Raw genomic sequence first — 25186 nt, 5'->3', positions numbered from 1 at the left:
AGTCATGGGTCACCAATGCACTGCAGTGACTGATTTCAATGACAATATCCTGTTACTAACTTGAACTAAAAAAGGAGAATCAAGCCTGAGAAAACTAAGACCTGAATCAGTGTTTATTTCTGATTTTTTATATTTATCCACCATGGAAAGGTTAACAGGCAAAAGTTGGGAAAGACAGTCACATCCCTCCCACTCGTCACCTTGCTCCCGTGAACCCCAACCCATGAATCTCAGGAGGCAGTGGCTATCAGAGCTTTCAGACGTCTATTTGTGTTTCTGCTCAACACGAGACCGAAGTGTCACACTCAATAAAATGAACCCTGTCAATTCCATACGACAGTCTGTCACTCATTACTTAAACACAGAAGAAACAGACATTCTGTGGCTGTGTGTGTGTTTGTGTCTGTTTCTGCAGGCTGTTGAACATGCTGAACCACCTAGCCTCCGGGTGAGACTTCTCACTCATTGGTTTGCCATTTTGTGGAGGTGTTGAGAACACACTTACCCTGGTTCAGTGGTGGCTGAAGATCATTATCAGCGTGACCCAGAAGGTTTCTGGATGTAGTCAAGCGCCTCAAACAAGTCTGCTGTAACCATTAAGGGCAGGGATCCTTCAAAACCCCAGAGAGAGGCCACTTGGCCAGCTGTAATGCAAGCGGAGTGGTGGCGGGATAGCGGGGGAGCTGCCATGGTTACGGTTAATGAGCTAACATCTCGGAATGACAGGCAGAAGATGCCTCATCTCCAAGCATCAGGTCTCTGGAAGCTATCAGACGCCTGTTTCCTTTTCCCTGTCATTGCACCAAAGGCGAAGATCATAAGCAGATGACATTCTCCTGGAGTTTCATCATTGGGTACCTGACCTCCCAGTCAGGTACTGATGTGAAGATGGCACAAAGCAAAGGTCCCGAGGTCATTTCTCAGCTGTTGTGTTCCATTAGGACCAATGCCGAGAAAGCACGGTACACGCACTAGAGATGGTGTTTCCGTGTCCTTCGTTGTTATCCCTGGCTTTCATCCCTGGTTTTCTTCTTCATTTGGAACAGCTAGGTCATTACATGTTCTGTCTGTGACACAAGTGTGAAATAACAAGGCAAACTTGGCGCACCTGCTCTCTACACAGTGTCAGTTTGTCAGAATTTTGGGGGTGGTGGGGGTGGGGGGCGGGGGTGTGGGTAGGCCACACAGCAGGATGGCTAAAAGACAATGACATTGCCTCATTGCATAAAATGTAAAATATGGGGGAGATTATATTTCTCCCATGAATACCTTGGCATAGACACTCATTTGCTGGTGTTCAAGTGTACAGAGACAATTTTTGGCATCATAATGGCTGTTATCTTGTTGTTTGGTATTTAACCTTCAATCGGAGGATAAATAAGAGTCACGAGCTTGCAGCCAAAAGCCTCGGCTGTCGTATGCTCCCAGGAGAGATGTGGGGATAATTTATTCTCCAATTCTCAGAATAATAAGATTTTTAATTTATCTTGCAGTTGCTCACGACCACGGTAACTTTGAAAACTTCACATCGTGCAGTAGGTGATAATGAGCTTTGTATGCTAAGAGCTTGGTGTTGTGCTCCAGCTGTCCCCAAGGACAGGACTCGCTCCTAACTCTCCGCCCCTCCCGGCATCATCGGATCCCCGAAAGGCTCTTGGCTATGCTCAGGCACATCCTCCCAAGGTAAACTCAAAGGGTCTTGGCATTGGCAACGAAGGTGTTAGACCACACTGGTCTCATTGCCAAACAGCCGCAAGAGCCCTTGTCTTCCTCATGGAGTGGCATTTATTGTGTCATAGTGGATGCCCACCAGTTTCTTTTTGATTCAAAATACGGTTTGTATCTATAATTTTAAATTTTGCTAGAGTGATTTCTGAGCTGTGGTAGACTGGCCTCCTATCCTGGGCACATCCTGCCTCACTTCCTTTGACTTCGCGATAGAATCCGGACCTTTCATTGGGCAAGAAGTTATTGATTATTGATGGATGGATGAATGGATGGACTGTTTCTGCTTAATTGCCATTCTAAACGGCACAACAGTAGTTCAGACCTGAGGACTTCAACGTGGAAACTTCTGATCAAATAACCAGTTCCTTAACCATTCCTTCATCCATGCCAGCTCTGGATTTGCTGTTTTACTAAAAATGACACAAAGACAGGGCAGTAGATAACAGTGTAAAAAAGTTTACTTTACTAATTAGTCTGAATTACAGATCACTGTTTACTTTTGTAGAATGTCCTGAAAAAATCTCTCAGAGCCTCAGAATAGGTCCAATGCCTCTGACATCCTGTTGAAAACAGCATTACAGGGCCCAAAAAACAACTTATAAAACAATTCACACACCCTTGCCCCATATCTACTGTACCCTGTCGAAGACCTTCAGTTTATTATTATTATTATTATTATTATTATTATTATTATTATAAAATAGATTTCCAGTTGACACTTGTATCAAAAACAGCTTACAATACTGGACCCATTCATACAACAGGGTATTTTACCGGAGCAATTCAGTGTTGAGTACTAACTCAAGGGCACTACAGCAGGAGTGGGGAGTGGGAAACAAATATGTGTCCTTAACCTTTTTTCTACTGCTGGTTTATTGTAATGGCTGCACACTTTTGTGATGATATGTTGTTTTACAAACAGAAGAAACCTGCTGGGGCTCCTCCAGTATTTTTAGTGTTACATCCAGTCACTCCTTGGATCATGAGGTTACTTTTCCACTTTGGGCTCTGGGGACATTTAAATTTTATGTCAAGTTAAGGTCAGTGGATCAGATGAAACAAGGTGGAGATGCACTATGACTCTGGTCTGTGGTTCTTTCAGATGATCCAAACATTTTCCGCATGCACTATTTCCCCTTTTGCTCAGGGTTTTGGGGATTTTGCTTTGTCGAGCTCTGATGGTGAGGAAATTCAACTATTCCCTGTTGACAGAATCTTGCAGCTGCTATCAAGGAAACAACTACCTTTGAGCTTGAGAACTGAAATGCCGCAGTAGCAATCTGGCTGTGTATGAATCACAAACTGCCTGGAGTTGCACTGAACGATGAATTTTTTCAGCACACATAGCATAAAAATAATGTTAAGTGTTGGTGGAGAACAATGTGGACAGAAGTCATCACACTGGCACCTATGGCCTCCCATGCCAGGCATGAAGTGTTGCTTCCTTCTTCAGTCCATTTGGCTTCCCTTTTGCTTTGTTGTTATTAGCACATTTCTTCTGGTTCTTTACAACACTTTGTCCTCCCCTCGCACCTTGCACACATTGTTCTCATTCTGTCGACATAGCGGGAAACAACCAGTCAGCATATTGCCTTCCTGCCTGGCCGAGGCGCTTCATTTTCTGGAAGGGCAAACTCATTTTGTCTCATGTAAAATTCAGTCCCTCATTTGTCTGTTTGCCTCTTTGATTTATCTTCATCCAATATATGGAAGAAGTTTGGATTGTATCATCCCAGAGCCGATAAGGTGATAGAGGGGTTAAGATGAGGGCATGTGAGGAGGGATGGCAAGACAGTCACCGTGAGGGGGAGGTTTGGTGGAAGGTCATGTTTTTGTAGATCCCTGCATGACGCACAGGGTGCATTAACTTACTTCCAATAGCTGGCACTGTGATCTTGCTTTGGTGCTCTTCATTTGCAGTTCTTACCTTGTGACTTCTCTTGTGATGTTTTCCCTGCGGGGCTCTACTCTTGACACTTCGTTTGAGACTCTTTCTTTGGGACTTTTTACTTTTGGACTCTTGCTTCTTGGCTCTTCCTTTAAGGCTCTTCCTTGGTGGCATCCTTACACATCGAGGGTGACACTGATTCAGTGGAGCAAGCTGCTATCAGCAGAGGAGTCTTGGTGCTTCAGTGTTTCTTGGATGAACAGTCACACTGAAGAGTCCTTGTCTTCATCTCTGCTGGGGCTCTAATCTCTCCTAACTAGGCTATCGTTCTTAGGACATTGATGTCATTTGCACACTGGCTGCAGAGGCCTGATGTAAATTGAGGTACTAGTGCTAGTTTTACTCCCCATCAATCAGAGCAATATCAGGTAGGAAAGGGTATTGAGGTGCTGAGTTAACGAAGCCAACCCATGTCTTAGCGACAACTTTTGCTCTTTTCAAGGTTTGACTTGATGCTCACTTGATAGCTGACTTTGTGAATGTTGCATCTTATCACTGTAATCCCCCCAAATTATAGGGGATGTCAGATATGCTTAAATTGCTTTTAAGACAAACTATGGCAGCACTTAGTGTGACAGAATAGGGCTAGCTGGAGATGTGTGCTTCCCATCTGCAAGTGCAGGAAGGACTTTGAATTACTGATGTCAACATGGAAGATTAACCAAAGTTGTCAAGCTTGTCAGGGAAATGTCAGTCTGTGAATCAGCCAAGAGATAGTACAAAAATGAGTTGTAAATATTCAGGTTTGCAAAGAACTGCAAAGTTAAACACAGATTTTAAAAGTAAGTGCTCAGAATAGTAAAAAAAATCTGAAATGACAGATGGATAGACAGACAGATGAGCAGACAAGTGATGACAATAGATAGATAGCTAGAGGGTGCACTGGTGCAGCGGGTTTGGCTGGGTCCTGTTCTCTGGTGGGTCTGGGGTTCGAGTCCTGCTTGGGTTGTCCTCTGATGGACTGGTGTCCTGTCCTGGGTGTGTCCCTCCCCCTCCAGCCTTGCGCCCTGTGTTGCCGGGTTAGGCTCCGGTTTGCTGTGACCCCACTTGGGACAAGCGGTTTCTGTGTGTGTGTAGATACAGTAGATAGATAGACCAAGACAGTCTCTGCAGACACCGGTGAACTTCTGGTTCACCTCTTTTGAGATATTAAATGAACAATGCCCTTTGAAAACAGATGAGTGTGTGCACATGGGTGTATGTGTGAGCTCAGGGCACAAGCCGAAATGAACGATGACCTTCGCACACTCATGCATGCCATGGATGCTCTCCTCCCGATGGGCACAGGACTGTTCCCGACTTTGTCACACTGGAGGCAGCACTGCTGTGCAAGTGTGTACGTGTAATGGGGAAAATCGGTTTTAAAGCAAACACAGTTCATATGTGATGCTATTAATCTTTTCACCAGTATCCCTTCTGTCACTAGTTCTATTGACAGAGAATCTGTCACATTGACCCATTAATGGAAGCTGCCGATCATCAATGGCTGCGACACCTGTTCCCATTGAGTCCATTTCCTCTTTACCAGCTAAAGAAATAAAAGCAGGGACGTAGAAGTGACACATGATATGAATCCCCTTATTACCGCTCTGTGTGTTCATGCGGCAACACTCAGGGAGGAAGGGATGGGAATAGAGAAATGGAAAGGGGACCATGATCTTAAACAACAAGCAGATTATAACCGGCTAGGGTTCAGTAACCAGCACCTTACCGGTGAGTCATATTTGAAAACCTGCTGGCTCAGAAGGAAGATCGATTTGATCCACGTGAAATGAAGCAGCGAGGAAAAACATTCTTGCCACATGTGCATGTGAATGTTTTTCTCTCGAATGAGGTGAGGGAAATGATGATTAGTGCAAGAGGGTCTGAGGATCACAGGGTGACTGATGTTTTTCCACACTTGTATCGTGAATTATTTAACTTGCACAGCAAATTTATGCCCCATCTTAGGTTATCCACCGAGATCTTTGCATGCTTCTAGACGCAGGCCATTGCGTTATTTTCCCTTTGATGGGATACAGAGGTCAGTGGTATTGTTGAGGGTGGGGCTATATGCTACCTCACCCCGGAGGTACCTTCCATTACTACAGTTAAACTGTACATTCACTTCAGAAATTCAGGTTCAGAAACCTGTCCTTGCATTTAATGTTCTTGGGTTTTGAACTTCTAACCTTTTGCCCTTAATCAAGATACTTCATGTTGTCTTACTTATACATTTATTCATTTAGCTGAATGAACCTACACTGTTGCGCTACTGACATCTATTTGCCCATTTATACAGCTCTTACTGGAGCAATTTAGGGTAACTACGTTGCTCAAGGGTACTACGGCTGGAGGTGGAATTAAAACCCGTGACCTTTGGGTCCACAGGCAGCAGCTCTAACCACTGCATGAACAGGTGCATTTAAATGGCAGATAGCACAAAGTATCTACCCTAGAATTACTTGAATGAATGAATGAATGAATGAATGAATGATAACTTTTTTAATCCCGAAGGAGATTGCATGGCACTACAACAGATCACTTATCACCGCATTATCCACAAGCACAGCCTGAAGATGTTTACAAAAACCTCTTGGTACCTCCTGCTATTGTTGCTGAGCAACTGCCTCCATAGTGGCATCGCACCCTGACTGAGAGGAAGTGGAGTGCAACTGTTGTTTTCAGTAAAGAGAATGTGAATGCATCCCCTCGTAAAAGAGGTTTTTTGATCTAAAATAAAAAAGGAAAAGGACTATGAGGTTCTATGGTTTGCAGGGGAGGTGGGATCCTCAAGCCCTAGTTGACATCTTTATTTCATGCTGATGCTGCCTGCTGACACACTGTATGTGTATAAGTCTTTATCTGGCCATGCTGTTGACCCTGAAAACTCCCCCAATCCTTTTCTGCCGACAGCTGACAAAAACTGCAAAATAAACCAGAGGGGAAACGTCTTTTCAGGTGGCTTTTACCTACACACTCTGCAGAATGTATTTCACTGGATGCCAGTGCTTGATAAATGTATGTTCCCTTTCTGATAAGGTGAAACACAATATTTTAGCTTCTGGAAGACTTTGTTAGATGGAGGGATGAGATACAGCAATGAAGTCTGGCAGCAGATGTGGCCATTGGTACATCTGCACAGGAAAGGCCTCCATCATTGGTCAGCAGATGTGGCCACCCACAGCAAGGTGGTTTAGTTTATTTTTAAAAGTTCCATGGGTCTCGAACCTGCAACCATGCAGTGATACATACTGACGCTGTATGTTACTAGGTCTACAACTGGTTGCTTAGACACTGTTCAGGTAATACTAATGCTAACCAGAATTTGGATGCAAGTGTTATATGACGACTCCACAGATGTGTCGGGATCATCAGTGCACAGATCTACTGGAGAACATGTGACAAGTGCCACAAGCAAAGAGGTGGTGAACTGGAAACCAGAAGATGGCAGGCGTTATGCCAGAAGCATTTTATGCTAGATCTCTATTAATTTGTTGCAATTATTATTTTTTTGCTTAGCTGACACCTTTCTCCAAAGTGATTTATGATGTTAGGCTTCCATGGGAAGCCAGAAATAATAATTTAACTAAGTAATTTTTACTGTATGAATTCAGGGTAATTGCCTTGACCAAGGGTACTATAGCATGGGCTGGGATTCGAACCCGGGTCCTTTTAATGCACAATGATGGCTGTAACTAATATATATTCCATGTGCTTTTGGACCACCCTTGTGGCAGACCTCTGTGGTTTTGCAGAGAAAACACCTTCCACTTCTGAAGTGGCTTATCTTTGTAGGACTTGTACTGTGGTTTTATTAAACTTTGTTCCCACCTACAAATACCCCCCTTCCCTACAATCATAGCCAACCCAATCCCTGAATTCCCTCCCCTAGGTTCTCACTCTTGCAAGGCTGTTTGAACTAAGGCAAGTGGTGAGTGAGGATGGTGGGGGTTTGGGTGGGGAGCCTGAATGTCGCTCCGTCCTTCAGCTCCACTCTGTCCACCGGTGAGCTGAGAAAATATTCTTTTTATCTGCCTGAAATGTTGCCAGAGTGTTTTCATTTTTGAAAAAATTGTGATCACACAGCATGTTCCTGAGAAAGCCCAAAAAATTCACTCAAAAACCTGCTGTAGGGCATTGAGGACAATTGTCACTTTTCTTTCTGTCACAAAACTTTTTTTTCCTGCTTTTTCTTTGGACAATAACAGAGTTCAAGAAAGAAAATTTGACATTTTGGGCCAACAGGCTACCAGAGATGTTTTCTTTGGCCTTTCTGGCTCTCCTAGTAAGTCCTCTAAACATTCTGACACAAAAACCTCAGTTATGAGCTGCAGCCGGTGAAGTCGGTCTTCAGATGGAGATATTTGCCAATAGCTTCTCCCTCCATCCTGTCTATTTTTTAACTTCTACGAGGCTGGCACACAAAACGCAAAAAATTCCAAAACATGCAAGAGAATCAATGTTATAAAATGTATTATTCCATTGGAAAAGAGGGATACATTGCATATCAGAGGAGACAAAGAGTGTCTGGTATGAGATATGGCTATGTCCTTGACCACAGCAGGTTTTGGAAATATGTGGTTGCAGCATGGTCCTTGATGACAAACAAGGGTCTTGGCCCCATTCTGAGGTCAGCAGTCAAGGTCAACAGTTTACTAAAGATCAGGTTCTCTGCTAAAAAAGTAAAGTATCATTTGCAAGAAATTAACATGATCTCAAATCACAGTCACTCATACTGATGTTGCCTTTCAAGAGAATTCTAGACTATGTGTTTTACCACAAGATAAGAAAGCACTTTACTGACTAAATACAAGAGTTTATACAAGGAATTTGATATGGTGCTTGGTGGTTCAGACACATTTAGCATAATAAGCAACATTAAAGTAATGCAGTAAGTATAAAGTTTAAAAAAGGATACAAAATAAGTACTATACAAATAGCAAAAAAAATGTACAGAAATATATACAAACATATCTAAGTAAAATGAGTGTAAGTGTGGAAACAGCAGCAGAACTAAATATAAATAGGCATAATTGGTGTCATATAGGGGGTGCGGTGGCATGGTGGGTTGGACCGGGTCCTGCTCTCCGGTGAGTCTGGTGTTCGAGTCCCGCTTGGGGTGCCTTGCGACGGACTGGCGTCCCGTCCTGGGTGTGTCCCCTCCCCCTCCGGCCCTACGCCCTGTGTTGCTAGGTAGGCTCTGGTTCCCCGCGACCCCGTATGGGACAAGCGGTTCAGAAAATGTCTGTGTGTGTGTGTGTGTGTGTGTGTGTGTGTGTGTGTGTGTGTGTGTGTGTGTGTGTAGTGTCATATATTACTTTAGAATATATACTACTGGTAGGGTGCAAAGTCTTAACTATAATCCGTTTAGAGTACAGCGTTGGATGCCAACAGTGGAATCTTAATGTCCATTCAAGTGTGTATGTGGATTATAATGTGCACTTCAGCGGATCATAAGAGATTCTGCTTGAGGGAAAAGGCTATTTCTATACCTAATCAGGACAAAAAATTTAATCAATTCAAAGAAATTGAAAACATTTTTAAAAATAAAAAATATTAGCATGGAAAATGGAGCCAAAGAAAACCTCTTGCTGCTTTAACAACTTGTCAAATATTCATATTTCTTCAGACCTTTGTCCACTACAAGACATCTTGGTCAAATTCTCTAATTTGACCACTTGTACCTAACTAATTTGTCCCTGATTGCCAAACTCACCTCACCTCCTCACATCACTACAGCTCACTCACAACTCTTACTCCATCAGGAGATGTGGTTTTGTTTCCCAGTATTCCCTTTTCTATGTATAAATGGTCTCCAGTGGCCATTCAGATGAGCAATGAATTTAGAGGGTTTTTGTGTTTGCTGTCTTTTCATAGGATCTGACTTAGATGCTGTCAACCAGGCACATGGAGTCAGAAGTTCAGGAGTGGGTTCCTTTACCAGCCAGGGCACGGACAGTGGTCCCCACTCCATCACCACTGGCCCTACGGCTGGCATCCCCAACCACCCATCCTTACTGAAGAGCTTCCTGCTTCATGAAGCTCTGCTCACCAAGGATTTCCGTGGGGATCAGCAGTTCTTCGCAGAATCGGACAGGAGCCCTGCTTCCACCCACCTAGTGCCTCATGAGGACGCACCTGCTTTCTCCGACATCGCAGCCACAACTGTCACCATGGCAGCCACATCTCCCATGACCACCACCCCGACTGCTGCCCCATATCCACCAATTTTGCAGGGAAGGTCAGAGGTCAAGGGAAAGTCCTCAGCAGTGGCTAAGATACTGGTGACTGCAGACTCCCTGACCACTCCTGTCACACACCCCCCATCCTCCACAGCCCTAAGGGACAAGGCCCACGGATGGGAACTTGTTTCCCCAACAATCAGCCCAGTGTCCCCTGCCCTCACCACTCCAGTGGGCACTGTGACAAATGAGGTCACAACGATGAATAAGGTCATGGTAAAGTCAACGATACAGCCCTTGCAAGACTCCGACATGAAGAACAGCACAGCATCCATTGGTACGACCTCCATCACCACTACTACAGGTAGGACAACTTCTGCTGACCATCCCCAACTGTCTCAGAAACCCTAATAGAATAAAGAAATATACTCTGGCATTCTCACACCCATTAATATCAGCTCTTTGCATTTCTCCTTCCAGTGCCTTGCGGCATGAACCTCACAGCAGCAGAAGGCTACATCAAGGCGTCCCTGAGTGACTCAGCCATGGATTGCATGTACTCCATCACTGTGTACCTGGGCTATGGAGTTGAAGTGCAGGTCAGTACACCTTCTGTCTGTACTTTCAGTAACCTGGTCAGCAAGCAGCCACGGTCACACTGTACAGTCATCTTGAGTCCACATCTGCACAAAAGGAACCAGGTGTTGAAAACAGTGGCTGCTATTCCAGATCATCTGATGTGCAGGTTTGTCTGACATAATGTTTTTTTTTTTCTAATCAGAGCTGAGGACAATAATAAATGCTGCTCTCAACAGCAGTTTTTTTCAAGAACCAGTATGTGGGTGGACAGACTCTTTGGGTTCTGAAACGAAATGATACACAATGTGTTGTCTGTGTACTACGGTATTCACACTAATTAGGTACCAAGAGGAGAGGAAACATAACGAGTCATTCTGTCACTTGTAGTTTGATAGTAAGCTGCTGCAATAGGTGGTATTATGGAAGGAGGGTTGGGGTCAGATTGGGTATGGGGGGCATCAGGTTAGGATGGATGGGTGGCATGGAAGTGGCTTGGATATGGATAGTAGGACAACAGGCATGTTGGGTGCGGTGGCCTTAAGGTAGTGATGGGTGGTATTAAGGCAATTTTTGGTGGGGGAGATTAGGATCCCAATATGGTTGGTGTTATTGCAAGAAATTGGGATGACGGTACTATGGTGGTTATGGATGTAATTAGAGTCTTGAAGGGTGGCATGAGGGCAAACTGGGAGAGAAGGAGGATATTAGGGTGAAATTAGAGCAGATTGCATGGGTTGGGTAGCACCAGGGTGATGATGGATGACATTATAGAAATTACTGTGGAAATAAGGGCAGGCTGGGTGGTTGGGTAGATTTTGGGTTAGAGTGACAAAAATGGGTAACATTAGGGTGGTGAAGGGTTGCTGAAGGGCAGGGAAATTGGGAGGAATGGCATACGGTGACTGTGGGTGGAATTCCTGTAATGACTATTGGCATTAAGGCAGCTACATGTGGGGTGGTGTTAGGGAGGCAATGGGATAGGGTGAGGCTTACGCTTAGGGGTTAGGATTAGGAGTTAGGGTCTCAGGTTGGTGATACTATCCCCGGTTTAGGCAGACTGAAAAAAAGACAGTCCCCTGCAAGCAGGTGAGAAAGATCTGCTGCTTCTGGAGCTGTAAGAGTGTTGAGCTCCACACATGTGAGCAACTGACCAGCCAATCACACAACATGTTACCTGCCTACCCTAGAGAAGTCCCGTTACACAGGAGCAGCATGCAGCTCAGCATGGCAATTCTCCAGCTCTCATGTCGGTCGGTGTGGGTCTGTACTCTGGCGAGACTCTGTGGACATCCTGCCAGGGGCGAACCACTCGCCACACTGCACCTTGCACATCACCTTGATGTGGGACAAAGGCGCAGCAGATGGTGTTCAGTTCTGCCTCCCCAGGGAGCATGTAAACAAGGCTCTCTGCCTACAGGAAAGGGAACCTCTGGGCTGGCTTTCACACAACAGACGAAAATAAAAGGCAAATATAAAAAGCCCAGTTTGTTGATTATGTAACATCCAAAACAGACAAAAGCAGATTGGTGTCATTCGGGACCGCAGCACAGGTTGCCACTCTGAAGTCTCAGGTGGACTCTGGAACAGGAGCACAAAGGAGCTGTTCAGAGGGAACAGTCGAGTTCTCTCAGTCCATCCAGGCCAGAAGAATCATTTGCCAGGGTTGGTGTGAGTCACTGGTGGGAGTGATGAAACGGTGCCATATTCCCTCCTGGGAGTGACCTTGTCAGCCTGTGTTTCTGGCCACCTGCTTATCAGCAGGAGTGTATTGGCTCTATAAGCAATCTGACCCATGATGCAGCCAGGCCTTGAAGACCAGGACCACCAGTGGCCTGCACACATCCAGCCACAACAGGCAGTATTATATAGAGGGTGAGGGGGAGGTGTGAGGATATTGAGCCATCTGCCCCACTTCCTCCAGTGATCAACATCTTTGTAAAGTTAAGGTGACAGGACAGCAGCATCTGTCAAGCAGTGTCTATGAAAACCTGTTGATGCGGGTAGCAGGTGTTGTAGCAGGTAGAGCTGCCTCCTTCCACTCACCGAACAAAGGTTCCAATCCAAGCTTCTGCCGTAGTTCTAAAAATTACCCTACTGTGTAAATGGGTAAACCATCGTGAATATCTTAGGAAGATATTTACCATAGCTGATTACCCATAGTTAAGCTAGGTGGTGGAGTGCTGTTAGGAAGCGTTAAGCCTTTGATAGAATCCTTTCATTGGTTCTCAAAGAGCGATGAGGCCCCGCCCACCAACTTTATAGGCCTATCATCAGCAGCCACTGAACATCCATTCTGCACTCTATCCATATAATTTCCTATTTTTTTTTTTTATTTCCATCGTCTCTACAAAAGCAGCAATTCACATAAATGATTTGGCGTGAATTGATTAAGCTCAAAGCAAAGCGCCCTGTGTTTTCTCTGGGTATTAGCAGCGTGGGATTTGATTTCATGGTTTGCAGGAGATGAATGGTTTTGGGCTCCCCCGTTGTGAGATACAGTTAGCAGAATTGCATTTCTGATTTTGTTGAGGGCTGAAGTGACACATTACTGTGTGCGGATGGGGCCTGTTGCCCCCGTGGGCGGCCCTTCGGAGTTCGATGTCTCCAGCCGTATCAATCCATCGATTGAATGTAACGAAAGAAGGTGCGGCATGCCTTTCTTTCCAAATAGGACCGCCTGCTGGAAAACTGATTTCTGATCTGCTTCGCTGACTTGAGGTCCTGATCACAGTAAATACAACTTCCTGTCCCTCGAGCGAGTGTCATCTGTGATGGGGCTTCGGATAAAGCCATTGAAAAAGGTTACTTCCTAGTCTGTTTGGGGCATGGCGGGTTTGGCTTTGGTTTAGATCCTTATTTCCCTCCCATGCCTGCAGTGCTTTCTGTTGGGCACAGTGGGATAATAGCACACTTTTTCTTGAGGAGGGACCAGCTTCTGGGTTCTTGGAGCAGGGCGAGATGTTTTGGAAAGAGTGGTCTCTCACATGCAGAGATAAGACCAGTGACATGCAGGATTTGTCTGAGAGCACTGGTCCAGATGGGGTCACTTACCGGCCATCCATATCTCAGCTTTCTGAAGACCTCCAGTGTCACCTTGTTCTCTCAGCCGGAGAGGCGGCGCTCTGATCACACGTCACAGTTTCTGTTGGACCGCCTCCAAGCGTACTGTACCGACCTCCTCACCAGAGCAACGTGTGGTGTGTGTGATTTTTTTCCCAATAATCCTTTTCCCGTTGCTCTCCATCTTAAAAGCTCTGTTACACTTGAGATGCGGAGCTGCGGTGGCCCTCCTCTGGGGACCGAGCACTTTGTCTCTGTGATCGATAAACGTGTTAATAAACACTGTCTCGCGCTGGTCCGCGGGGCTTGTATAATGTGGAGGGAAGCGTGCTATTGATCGGCTTTCATTCTGACAGGGAAAATAGTGACCCCAAGAGGAGAGGGCGGTGCTTTTGAGGGACATGCCCACTATAGCAGGAGTTGTAGTGGTTCGAACTGTTGCTTCACACTCGAAGGTCGCAGGTGTGAAACCCACCCGCCGCTGCAGCACCCTTGATCGAGGTACTCACCCGGAATTGATACAGTAAAACTTACCCAGCTGTACTAATGGGTCTAACATTATAATTAGTTTAGAGAGCAGCACCAAGCAAAAAAAACAAACAAACAAACAAACAAATAATAAGCCCTGTCAGCCCAGCTTATCCAGGGAAGCAATGTGAAGGAGGCCAGTGTGACAGATGCAGCACGAAATGCTTCCATGGTAACGCCTATGCCTGTAGGAAGGGTGGAGCGAGTCTCTGTGTGTTTCTGTCTTCTTGATCTGGCAAAATGAGGCCTCTTCTCTGACTTTATAAGCGGTGGATTCTGGGTTCTTTGAAGATCTATCCTGTTGAGATGTTCTCCTGCTCTTTGGGGAGTACCCTTCATATGGGGTTTTTCTGCTGGCCACTTTTCTTGCCCCAAAGGACTAGTTATTAGAGTTGCCCGCAGAGCCCAAAGGGCACTGGATGAGAACTGCAGAGCTGATTTCCTGGTAAGGAGAAGACAGGAACCCATCAGGACCCAAGTGTGTTCACTGTGGACTCAACATATGGATAATGAGCTCCTTCTCTAAAGCCCACCATGTAGACACTCGGCAAAGGTGTGTTCAGATGCAAGAGGCTGATGCTGATATGAGTTTCAGGTTGATTTAACAGGAATTTAAACAGGCAAACTGGTGCTTTAGCATGTCTTCTCAGTGTCATTGCAGTAGTTTTATGAGACTTTGCAAAATGGTGCAGTCACACATTTAGTTGACCTAAAGACTCAAAATTGCATACTCTATGTGTAGGTAATTCCATTTATTCATTTAGCCGACACGTTTCTTCAAGGCAGCTTACAATGTTAAGGTTCTTAGAATTATTGACCCATTTATACAGCTGGGCAATTTTACTGGAGTGATTTCGAGTAAGCACCTTGCTCAAGGGTACAACAACTGGAGGCGGGATTGGAACCTGCGCCTTTTCAGTCCAAAGACAGTAGCTCTAACCAGCACACTACCAGCTATCCCACAGTTGCCTTCTGTTGGACTGTCCTGTCCAGGGTGTACCCTTCCTTGCACCCTATGTTTCCAGGATATTGTCCCGCCCTTCAGAACCCAGCCATGAACGAGCAGCTACTGACGATTGATTTATTCATTCATTTGCCCTGAACCCTAAACAGACCACACAAATCTAAATTACAAATAAAGTGTAGATGCTTTGCTTGAAATCTGCTTTTTTTTTGTATTCATTGGCTCCTGACAAAATGTTAATGAATCCACAAGAACAGCTGCTCCGTGCGCTCGAATTCTTACAGAACACAAGTCACATTTCTGCTCTGCTGCGATCCCTACCTGCCGCATCTCGCCTCACGGGGACCAACTCAGTTACACAACGAGCTCAGCCTCTTCCCACCTTAAATGTTTATCTCTGTGTGAGCAGCGTCAGTATTGTGAAGAATCTGCTGATCCGCATGCAGGCTGTCATGTTTCCTTACGCTCAATGACTCAAAAGAATCTCACACTCGAGGAGAGATTAGACTTGCTGCACAAATTCTACGTTTTCCCTCACTCAAGTTTTGGGTATTTAAAGAGTCTCCACTGCCTCTTCCACGAAGGAGATATTTTTCTCCCTCTTCGAATAGCTTTGCTGACAACAGATGTGATTTCTTTTTTCCCGCAGTGCCTCGCTTTTTTTTCGACACTGAATTGCTCCGAAGCAGCGGGGGATCGGTCACGTTGGCCCCACCTCAGTCATACCCACACATGAACATAAAAAAACACGAATCACATTGGAGGGTTCACCTGGGGAAACCTCCGGGTCTGCGCTCTGAGATAAGGGTCCGCCACATATGAGCAGGCACCTCGCGCCGCTCATCACCACGGCGCCAGCCACATCAGCACCAGCTGGAGGGGAGCTGCAGTGAGTGGTCCTCAGGGTTCTCGCAGGGTGGTGTGTGACACAGCAAGTGGTCCTCCTGGTGCATGAGTGTGTTAATAACTGCCTGCTAGTCATGCTTTGCGAATCATTTTCTCCACTCTGGGAAGCAATGTGTTTATCTCTCTGGCACTGGTCACCGGAGCAACAGCTTTCAGACCCGCTGGATATCAAAACCGATGGCTTTCAGTGCCGCTGGCTGCAAGAGCGACTGGATATCAGATCCAATAGCTTTCAGAACCAGTGGTTTTCAGTGCCATTGGCTATCAGAGCAACTGGCTGTCAGATCCCAAAGCTTTCAGAACTGATGGCTTTCAGAGGCACCAGTTATTGGAACCAATGGCTTTCAGTGCTGTCGGCTATAAGAGCAATTGGATATGAGATCCAAAATTTCTCAAAACCAATGTGTTTCAGAGCTGCAAGCTATCAGTACCAGTGACTTTCAGTGCTGTTGGCTATCGGAGCAACTGGATGTCAGATCCAAAGGCTTTCAGAGCCACCAGCTATCACAACTGATGGCTTTCAGACCTGTCAGCTGACAGAGCTAATGGCTATCAGATCCAATGATCTTCAGTGCCATTGGTTGTCAGATCCACAAACTTTCCGAAATGGTGGGTTTCAGAGTCCCCAGCAGTCGCAACTGATGGCTTTCACACCTGCAAGCTGTGAAAAACAATAGCTTTCAGTATCATTGACCATCAATGCTGTTGGCCATCACAACGAATGGAACTCAGAGCTCTTTGCTATCACAGCCATTGGCTATTAGAACCAGCGGCTTTTAGTGCCACTAGATATCAGTATTACCAGATATAAGATCTGAAATCTTTCAGAGGCAGCAGCTATCACAAGCTATGGCTTTCAGATCTGTCAGAAATCAGATCTAATGGCTATCACAGTCAATGGGTCTCAGAGCTGTTTGCTGTCAGAGTCACTGGTGTTTGGGGCTGATGGCATTTAGGACTGCTGGCCATCCAAGCCAATAGCTAAAGTGTGTATATGTGACTGGTGAACCAACCAATCATAGTCGGTCCAGCTCCAGGGCCCGTTTGTGTGTTTGTTTACCTGCCACCTGAGCACTTAACCACTCGATTCAACTAATTATTTCCTTAATTGAACGAACAGGCTTCCTCAGCCTGCTAATACACCCACCTGCCTGCGCTGTGAGCCTGCAGGACCCGCATTACTGTTACTCGCAAAAGATGGGCCTCTTAAACTAAAATGCCATTTCGAGTCAGCCATTTAAAAATCCACACACACAGATTTTGTGTGTCACTATTGAGATCCGCCCTCATGGGCAGCGGAGCGGTGACGCGATTTCCAAATCCCTGCTTCAGCCAAGCGGAGCGGCGCTGAGCGTTTATCTCCGGAATGGTGAACAGAACAGCGACGAGAGCTTTTATCTGGCGTGTCGGAGCTGAATGCTAATTGGCCAAACCTTGGGGACCCTTTCCATCTCAGTAAGAAGTGCTGCATCTCCTTCTACTCCTCTCGCCCCTCTCTCTCACACACACTCACTTCCATCTCTTCTTTCTTCCCTGCTCTTTTCTCCCCCTTCACCATCCAGTCCCCGCACTGCAAGTTTCACTCACTTTCTCAAGTTCAAAGTGGAATGATATGAAAAGCAATAAGAAACACTGAAGAATACAACATATCCTGGAGAAACTCCACTGAGGACATTATAAAACAAGTCCCAGTCCCTAAGCTCCCAGGCCGAAAGGCAGCAACCCAAATTGCTACCGCTACCATCCCTATCAGTCCGAAGTCTCTTAGTCACATCTCTGAGATCGCTAAAACATAATTAAATGGCCAAAAACTTTATCAAATAAAACGATTATGCGGGCTTCTCACCAACCATTAATACATTAATTTTTTATCTCATTTTTTCCACTTAATTTTGTCAAATTTCTGTTGTGGAACGAATATAAGCTTCAGTTACACTGTATGCCCATAGAGCCATAGATAGCGGTAACTTATACCCATATAGAATAGAATGAAAGTGTGGGACTGCCCTAATTCGACATAATTCCCCAGTGTTTACAAATCATGTCTGGTGTTCCTGAGTTTTGGTGATCAATAACAAGTTGAGGAATGTCACATATGTATGGGGTGAAACAACCAGCAATCAGCATTAAGTAGGATTTTGCCCTTTTATATTGAATAGTTTTAGTTTAAATATTTATTAACTCTGAGCTACATTAAAATTCAAAGTCCTTCTGTGTTTCATTTTTTGTAGCTATATCCAAAATGTTTTTGCAACATAACCAGCAAATAAATCGAGGGACATCAGCAGTAGCAGCGAATCTGCGACAGTCACCATGGTGTTTATATGCAGTAATCATAATGCATGCTATACACAGCAGCTTATTCTCACTCTCTCGGTTAATTGGAATGACAGAAAATCATAGCGCCGGCATGAGGGTTTAATTAGCCGCACACAGAACCACTCGCTTCTTCAGTCCTTTTATCCTGGGAGTTCCTACCCCTCGCTTTCCGACTTCCTCAACAGCCATCTTCATGGCTGCACAAGGACGTCTGCTTTGAATTATTCAATGATTATTTGCTGCTTCCCTTTGGGTAGGAAGAGGTTTCCACTCCGCTGAGAGGCGGAAGACGAGAGTCGAGGCTGTCTTTTTCACTAAGTCTTTGCTTCGGAAATCTGTCAGTGAGAGCTCCTTGTTTTTCCTTCATGTCTGGAAAGATTGCTGAGCAGAGCAAGAGCGCTCACTGTCAGCTGCTTACTGGCTTTATTATTGTATTCATTGCCATTATAGAGTCATAATGGGCAATAACTATTTAATTGTGTCATGTTACCATCCTTTATGACTCTATAGTAATAATTTGTATTCATCATTGTAAACACTTCGCTAGTCTCACTGTTGGAAATGGATGAGTTTCTGCATTCCTAGGCCATGAGTGTCAGCACCGGTCTGCATGCTTCTCTCAGAAAAAACACAACAGAGTGAATATTTTCTAAAAGTTTCTTTTATTGTTTATAGATTGGCATGCACTAAAAGGAGAAAACTGGGTAGAGACTTGAAAGAGGGTGCAACAGTGGCTGTACTGCAGAACTTTCTACTCTGTCATTGGTAGAAAAGGAATGAATAGGAATGTTCCAGAAGTCAGTTTTTTTTGGTGTAGAAAAAAATGTAAATTAATGTCGAACAAGGAGGCATTGGTGTTCTCCTGCTCTTTGCACGACTCCTACTGACACTGGTTGCCCTCAGATGGCCTGCTCCATTAGGGGAACATTACCACTAATACCTTCAGAACCAAAAGAGGGCCGTCATTTAAGGACCCTCCACACTCTCGCTAAAATTACCGAGCTGTTTAAGTGGTCTTCACATCAAACAAATGTTTCACAACAAATAAATGGAATGCTGCACAGTAACGGGAGCTCGACTGTGCTGTATAATTGGCCGTAAACACCGAGCCGTCAGCCGTGGAGTGATGGAGTTTGAATTTTAATCTGGAGCATGACTCACGGCTCTCTAATGGCATGTGGCACGAGTCAAAACCATTGTGTCGGCAATATTTTGGAAACGCTTGCTAAGTAGCAAAAAAGGAATGTAATTTCTCGGCGAATGGCTTTGTGAGGTCCACCCAGTGATGGACATATCGTAGTCAACAGTATGTAACACAGTTGGTTTTCTCCAGCAAGGTCCACTGTGCTGAAGAGTCATGACCTTCAGTTTTTGATGCAAACCAGTTTACTTGCTTGTTCAGAAAGCTGAGTAAGCATTTTTAATATTATGAAAAGCACAGTCTTAGAGGTCAAAAGCTATTCTGGATAATTGCAGGGCAAAGGACTGTGGACCTCAACCTGGTGTCTTTCATCTGGTGCAGTTTGCTGGCAGCCTACAGGATCAGCTCATGTTGGAGATGTTCAGCCGGTCTGAGCTGCGCTGCTCCTCGCCTCCCAGGGAGGGAGCCGTGTCTCACGCAAGGACTTCGTCCCCGACTGATCGCTTAATGAGGCGTGCAGCCGCTCCGCAGCAGTGTGGTGGCAGGTGTCACATCGTGTCAAGACTCATTTAGCACAGCGATGATTGTTTTTGTGAGGGACGTCCTTTACTCAGCTCACACTCCAGTACCCTCCTCACCCTCCTTGCACCCACAGCACCCAGCGTTGCGTCCAGTGGAATTGAAGAGAATTAAAGAGAAACTCTCAGTTATCACTGAAAATGTTCTAAAACTTAAATTTTGGTTTGTTTCTGTAAATGAGCACTTCCCTAACAATACTATAAGGGGAGAGTATCATCAGTGGCCATACGTGTGCGGGTGGGGTCAGAACAGTTGGTTGAGCCAGTTGGTGCATATGTATTTCTGGGGTGCAGACATTTATCTCCAAAAAGGCTGAAGTCTTCAGACTTGATCCTGAGTGTAACCATCAGCTTCAGGCCACTGCTTCAGAGTATTGCCCAGGAATGATTGGTATGCTTGTGTAGCAGTGTTCTCACAACATTGCTTGGAAGGTTGAACTCATGACATCTGGTGCTCTGAGGCTTGAGTGTCTCTGCTTTGCCAACCAGGGCGATTGATTGAAGACAAAGCCATAATGTGTGCAGGAACAGCAGAAAAATAGGGAAAATGGACAGTGGACAACAACTCTTACCCTCTACATGCCTTCCTGGCTAAACAGAGGAGCATTTTCAGCAATAGACTGGTCTGGTTATCCAAGGAGCACTACCTGAGGTCAATTCTCCTCTTATTGCCCATGTGGTATTGAGCTGTCTGTACTTTTGAGTCATCTGTATCTATCTATCTATCAAACTGTCCAATGTATATATCAATGTCTAGAATTTATTTTACGTCAACCATCTTTCCAGACAAAGTTTGTGCTCTTTTTCTGGATATTCTGAATCCCTCGTAATGATCTTGTTCCTTTGTTTGGACCACGAAAGTTAAATACAAACATGTGTAGCACAGATTGGTAACATCCTCTGATTTGTCAAATTGTTCAAATGGAAGTCACTCATCTAGCTTCACAGTGCTTGCTGCTCTCACCGAGGGGTAGGAGGGATAGGGATAACCAACTAAGGGCATAGGAAAGAAGGAGAATGAGGTAGAGATACCATGTTGATTTTAGTTGTGGTGGAGGTGGTGGAACAAGGGTCTGGAGCAAGGTGAGTATTCCCCAACTTCCTCTTTAAACCCTTTATCTGATATCTGCAGTATCCTCCTTGTCTAGGTTCTGGAAGTGAGACTGCCGGCAGGCGAAGCAGTGACCCTGGAAGACCTGGGCGCTCCAGAGCCATCGTTACTGGCCAACGAGTCAATCCTGGTTCCCGGGCTAGTGGTCCGCAGTTGGAGCAACCAGATTGCCATCCGCTTGCGGAGAGCAGGGACGCAACAGCAGCAACCCGGCTCCTTCCTGATGCGCTACCAAGGTGAGGCCATGCAACATTTCATACCACACTTGTCAAATGTGGATCCACACATTGGCTGAACAATGAGAAGACCATGCATCCAAAACCAAAACACCTACTGGATCAGCCTGGAGGAGCATAGAGTTTTCCATTATCCACTGAATGCTAATCCTGCCTAAACCCCAATGTTAACCCTATTCCTGCATTCTTCTCTGTCCCAATGTTTTTCTTGGTTTTACACCAGTGTAGAAAAATATTTCTGGAAATCTAGCAAAAATAGGCTGCAAATTATGAATTCTCTTCTGCATGTAGTTAATAAGGCTTTTAATTAGCATTTAGTTATTTATATTGTAAAATTATTAGTTTGTGTCACGAGATAATTTGTAATTGACCCTAGCAGTTGGAATAGCTTGAAACATTTGATATAGGTGTTTTCACCCCTTTCGGAGTCTGGGCATTTTGTTATCGCTTGGTAAAGGTAATTTGCCCATGTTAGCCTTGAGATGACAACAACTGTCAGTTCCCGACAGTGCAATTACACAGGAAGTGGTTGGAGAGACAGCTAAGAGACGGCTGACGGGCATAGCACTGAGCGATAGGAAGGGAGGAGGAGAGAGACACCAGGCCATTTATTCCACAACACACTTATTCCATGGGCTGATGAAGTAAATGAACCGAGAACGCAGCTCAGCATATCAGGCGAGCGCTTTTCGTTTATACTAACTGACAAACCATGACCAACTTGTCTTACGCATTGCTAATATGCCTTTTCTGTAGAGTGGACTGATCACCCTTTCCAGATGGAGGACTATAGTGGGAGAGGCTTCAGTTCATTGTATCCCCCTTTCTTTCCCCCATTCCCCGAAGACCCCTGTGACACACTTGTTGTTCCAGGTTCAGGGTGAACACAAATTTAGAAGTGGTAGGAGAACCTATGGCTTGTTTTATTCATTTGACTCCTATTGAACAAACAGAAAATACACCACTAAGAATTTCCAATACAAGAAGACCTGCCCAGCAACCTCCCTTTTCTCTCGCCGAGACTCACATATTCTAAAGTTTTTATGGAGTCCTTCATGGCCAGATGATTGACTACATCTGATTCTTGTCAGCTGCTTAACAAGCTGTGTATCTGTCAATTTCTTTGTTTCGGAGTGGCCAGACAGGAACTTGCCCCACCTCCCTTTCCAAAATCAGATCTCTTAGGTATAGGGTAGGTCTGATAGATTGGAATTGAAGAATCATAATGTAAATGCTGAGTCAAGACACCAGGTATTGTTGTGGTGGTAGAGCAAAGTCTAATGTCTTCTGGGTTTGAGCCCCAGAAGAGGAACAGTAGCACTTAATGAATTTCTACCAAGCAATTGTAGACAGTCATTGTAATAGACAAATAGCCTGGATATCAACCTTCTTGCTCACAGTACATGACTATTTTCTTAAGTTTTTTGTGTAATTGCTGTGAAAATGGTCATGTAGTTAAAATAAACTGACACATTCCAGTCCAAGGTGCGCAATAACTCCTGGATTTCTACACTGAAGAATAACAATGGTCAAGTTTTCAGCCAAAGGTGGACCTTCAGCCTAAGGTGGACATACCATTGCAAAGAACTTTATTCTGAATAGGAGCAGGTGCTCATTCCACCTTTCTGCTTGCCCTGAGGAAGGGGTAATGCAAGGGTTACTGCTTTAGCTTGAGCTAGAGCTAATTGGGACTGGACTGGTAAAGAATTGGGGAAAAGGGCAACACAGAATAAACAAGGTCTCCAAAGGCCACGACCAGACTGTAAATCCCAAACCTTGAACCCATGTTCATCCTACTTCTGTGATGCACACTTCTCCTGGCTACTCTCAGAATCCCATCTCTGCGGAAATGTTCCCTGCAGTGGTGCTCATTAAAGATTTACTGCTCTTAATAATTTAGGGTAAACCAGGGAACGCCACCTATTGACTGACAGACACACACACATTCTCACACAGACTGAAGGTCAAGAGCAAACCAAACAATAGTGGAAGGAGAAGTTTGGAAAGGAAAGGTAAAGTAAGGTAAGGTAAGAATTTATTTCCTAAGAACGTGTCTAGTCTAGAAACTGAAGATGGGGTTCAGTTCTCAACAAAACTGAAGCATACACACATCACCCTAATAAGCCATCGACTTTTTTTGTATTGAGTATTTTATTCGAAGACCACATGTTCACCCTCTGCAGTTCCACACTTACACTGTAAAGTAATTAAAACATATTACAGCCTTGTAAAATAGAAATCAACCTCAGGTTAATTCATTTAAAAGAAAAAAGGCACTCAACATTAAGAACGCCACTATTTTCAGCTTGCTCAGTAATTAAGTGATAATGAACTCATCTTAATTACCAGAAATAACATCCATGGTAATAAAGTGGCCTCAAGTAAAGAAAAATACTATTTGAAAGTTAAAGCACATCTATAAGTCAGGGATCTAGAAGGCAGACTGACCCCTACTGGTCCATCTGGCAGATTGTGCCAGAGCTCCCCAGTAAATCTCCCACCGCCCATGGATTTCACACCTGTCAAGGTAGAGCCTCTGGCCATGAAACTGCTAGATTCAATGATCTGCAGAGTTGTTCCAGCCTAGCAGCAAGCGATGCCCCCATTCTGCTCAGCTGCTGTTGGCAGAGTTGAACCAGGTGTAGCTACTGGTGGAGTGTCTGCTCTTAGCACTGTGGGCTAATGTAACTGTGCTGGAGTACCACTGGAGCTTTAACCACCATTACTCTTAGGTACTTGGAGTTCTGCTGTAAAACTGTCACCACAATTATTGTCAGAAACTGACAGCATAGGCCATTGGAGAACCTCTGTAGAGCTGTAACCATTTACATTAGACGTGAAGAGAGTAGGGTCCTTGTAACACAACTGTAGAGCTGAAACCAGTGTTAGTGTTAGACGCTAATAGAATAGGACCGTTGGAGCTCCACTTTAGAGCTGTAACTACCATTAGCTTTAGAAACTAACATCGTAGAGCTGTAACCACCACTCATGAGACACTTTTACCAAGGTTTCCATTGGCATTTCTGATGTTAGCATGGGCTGCCAATGTTTAGAAAAGCCATCTCTTCACCTTAGATTATTTTAGCTCGCTGTGTGTTGACTGAAAGGATGTTCATTTGGTGCAATGGAAAGGATCACTCCATGAAGGAATTATAACAGTAATCATTGTCTTCTTTCAAACCATTTTACTTGATCTTGCAGCCCTTTCCACTGAATTATACTGTCAGGTGTCAAGATCGGAGTTGGGATATTTCAATTTGTGTTCATCTTTTAACTAGGCAAGATCACCTTGTCTTTTATAATGGTGCGTGAAAAATTGAATAAGGCAAGCTGTTAAAAAGAGACAGATGTGTTTAAAGATTGATGTGGGCTGTGGGTAATTAATATCTGCAGAATTCGCGCTCGCTGAGACGACAGACTGATGGATTCTGCGCTGCGAGATTAGATTAGCCTGGCTGAAAGTGTGTGTTTGTGTGTGTGTGTGAATTTGTGTGGAGCTGAGTTTCTGCGACGACTGCATAGTTCAGAAGTGCTGTATTCCAGCAGTGTGATGCTTGCCTAGAATAACTGTAACCCAGACTAAAATAACACTGACACCCCAAGGTTATCATTCACTGTCCCAAAAGGTGACCTTAGCTCTAACCTTTGTAAAGATGCTCTACATCAACTCAGTACAAGGGTGTAAGAAAGAGTGACCATGTGGATCTGCAAACAATGTAAAACGCTTCAATATCAGGATCCCTAGTCTGTAAAACTGGAATTTGAATAAATGGTAAGAGCTTAACAGGTCACACAAATGCACCAATGATGCAAACACATAATGACAGGGAGCAACTGTCCATGAGACGTAAATCAGTCTTTTTGGTTTAAAAAACAACAACAGTAAAGAAAGCAATGGAAAGTCGCACGCGTGACCCTTCCGTT

The 25186-nt window shown here is 44.7% G+C and overlaps 1 protein-coding gene across 5 annotated transcripts in view; it reads left to right on the top strand.

The window, feature by feature from the left end:
• Nucleotides 1–25186, top strand: part of LOC108921702 (seizure protein 6-like) — a 72597-nt gene that overhangs the window by 25643 nt on the left and 21768 nt on the right. For all 5 annotated transcript variants that reach the window (XM_018731325.2, XM_018731324.2, XM_018731326.2 and 2 more), the window contains exons 2-4: nt 9536–10204; nt 10321–10439; nt 21064–21262. In XM_018731325.2, coding sequence (XP_018586841.2) covers nt 9536–10204; nt 10321–10439; nt 21064–21262 — 987 coding nt within the window. The remainder of the gene's footprint in view (nt 1–9535; nt 10205–10320; nt 10440–21063; nt 21263–25186) is intronic.

The sequence above is a fragment of the Scleropages formosus genome, chromosome 25, assembly GCF_900964775.1.
Source record: "Scleropages formosus chromosome 25, fSclFor1.1, whole genome shotgun sequence".
NCBI lineage: Eukaryota > Metazoa > Chordata > Actinopteri > Osteoglossiformes > Osteoglossidae > Scleropages > Scleropages formosus.
The sequence above is the reverse complement of the archived record's forward strand: the minus strand, read 5'-3'. Positions and strand labels throughout refer to the sequence as shown.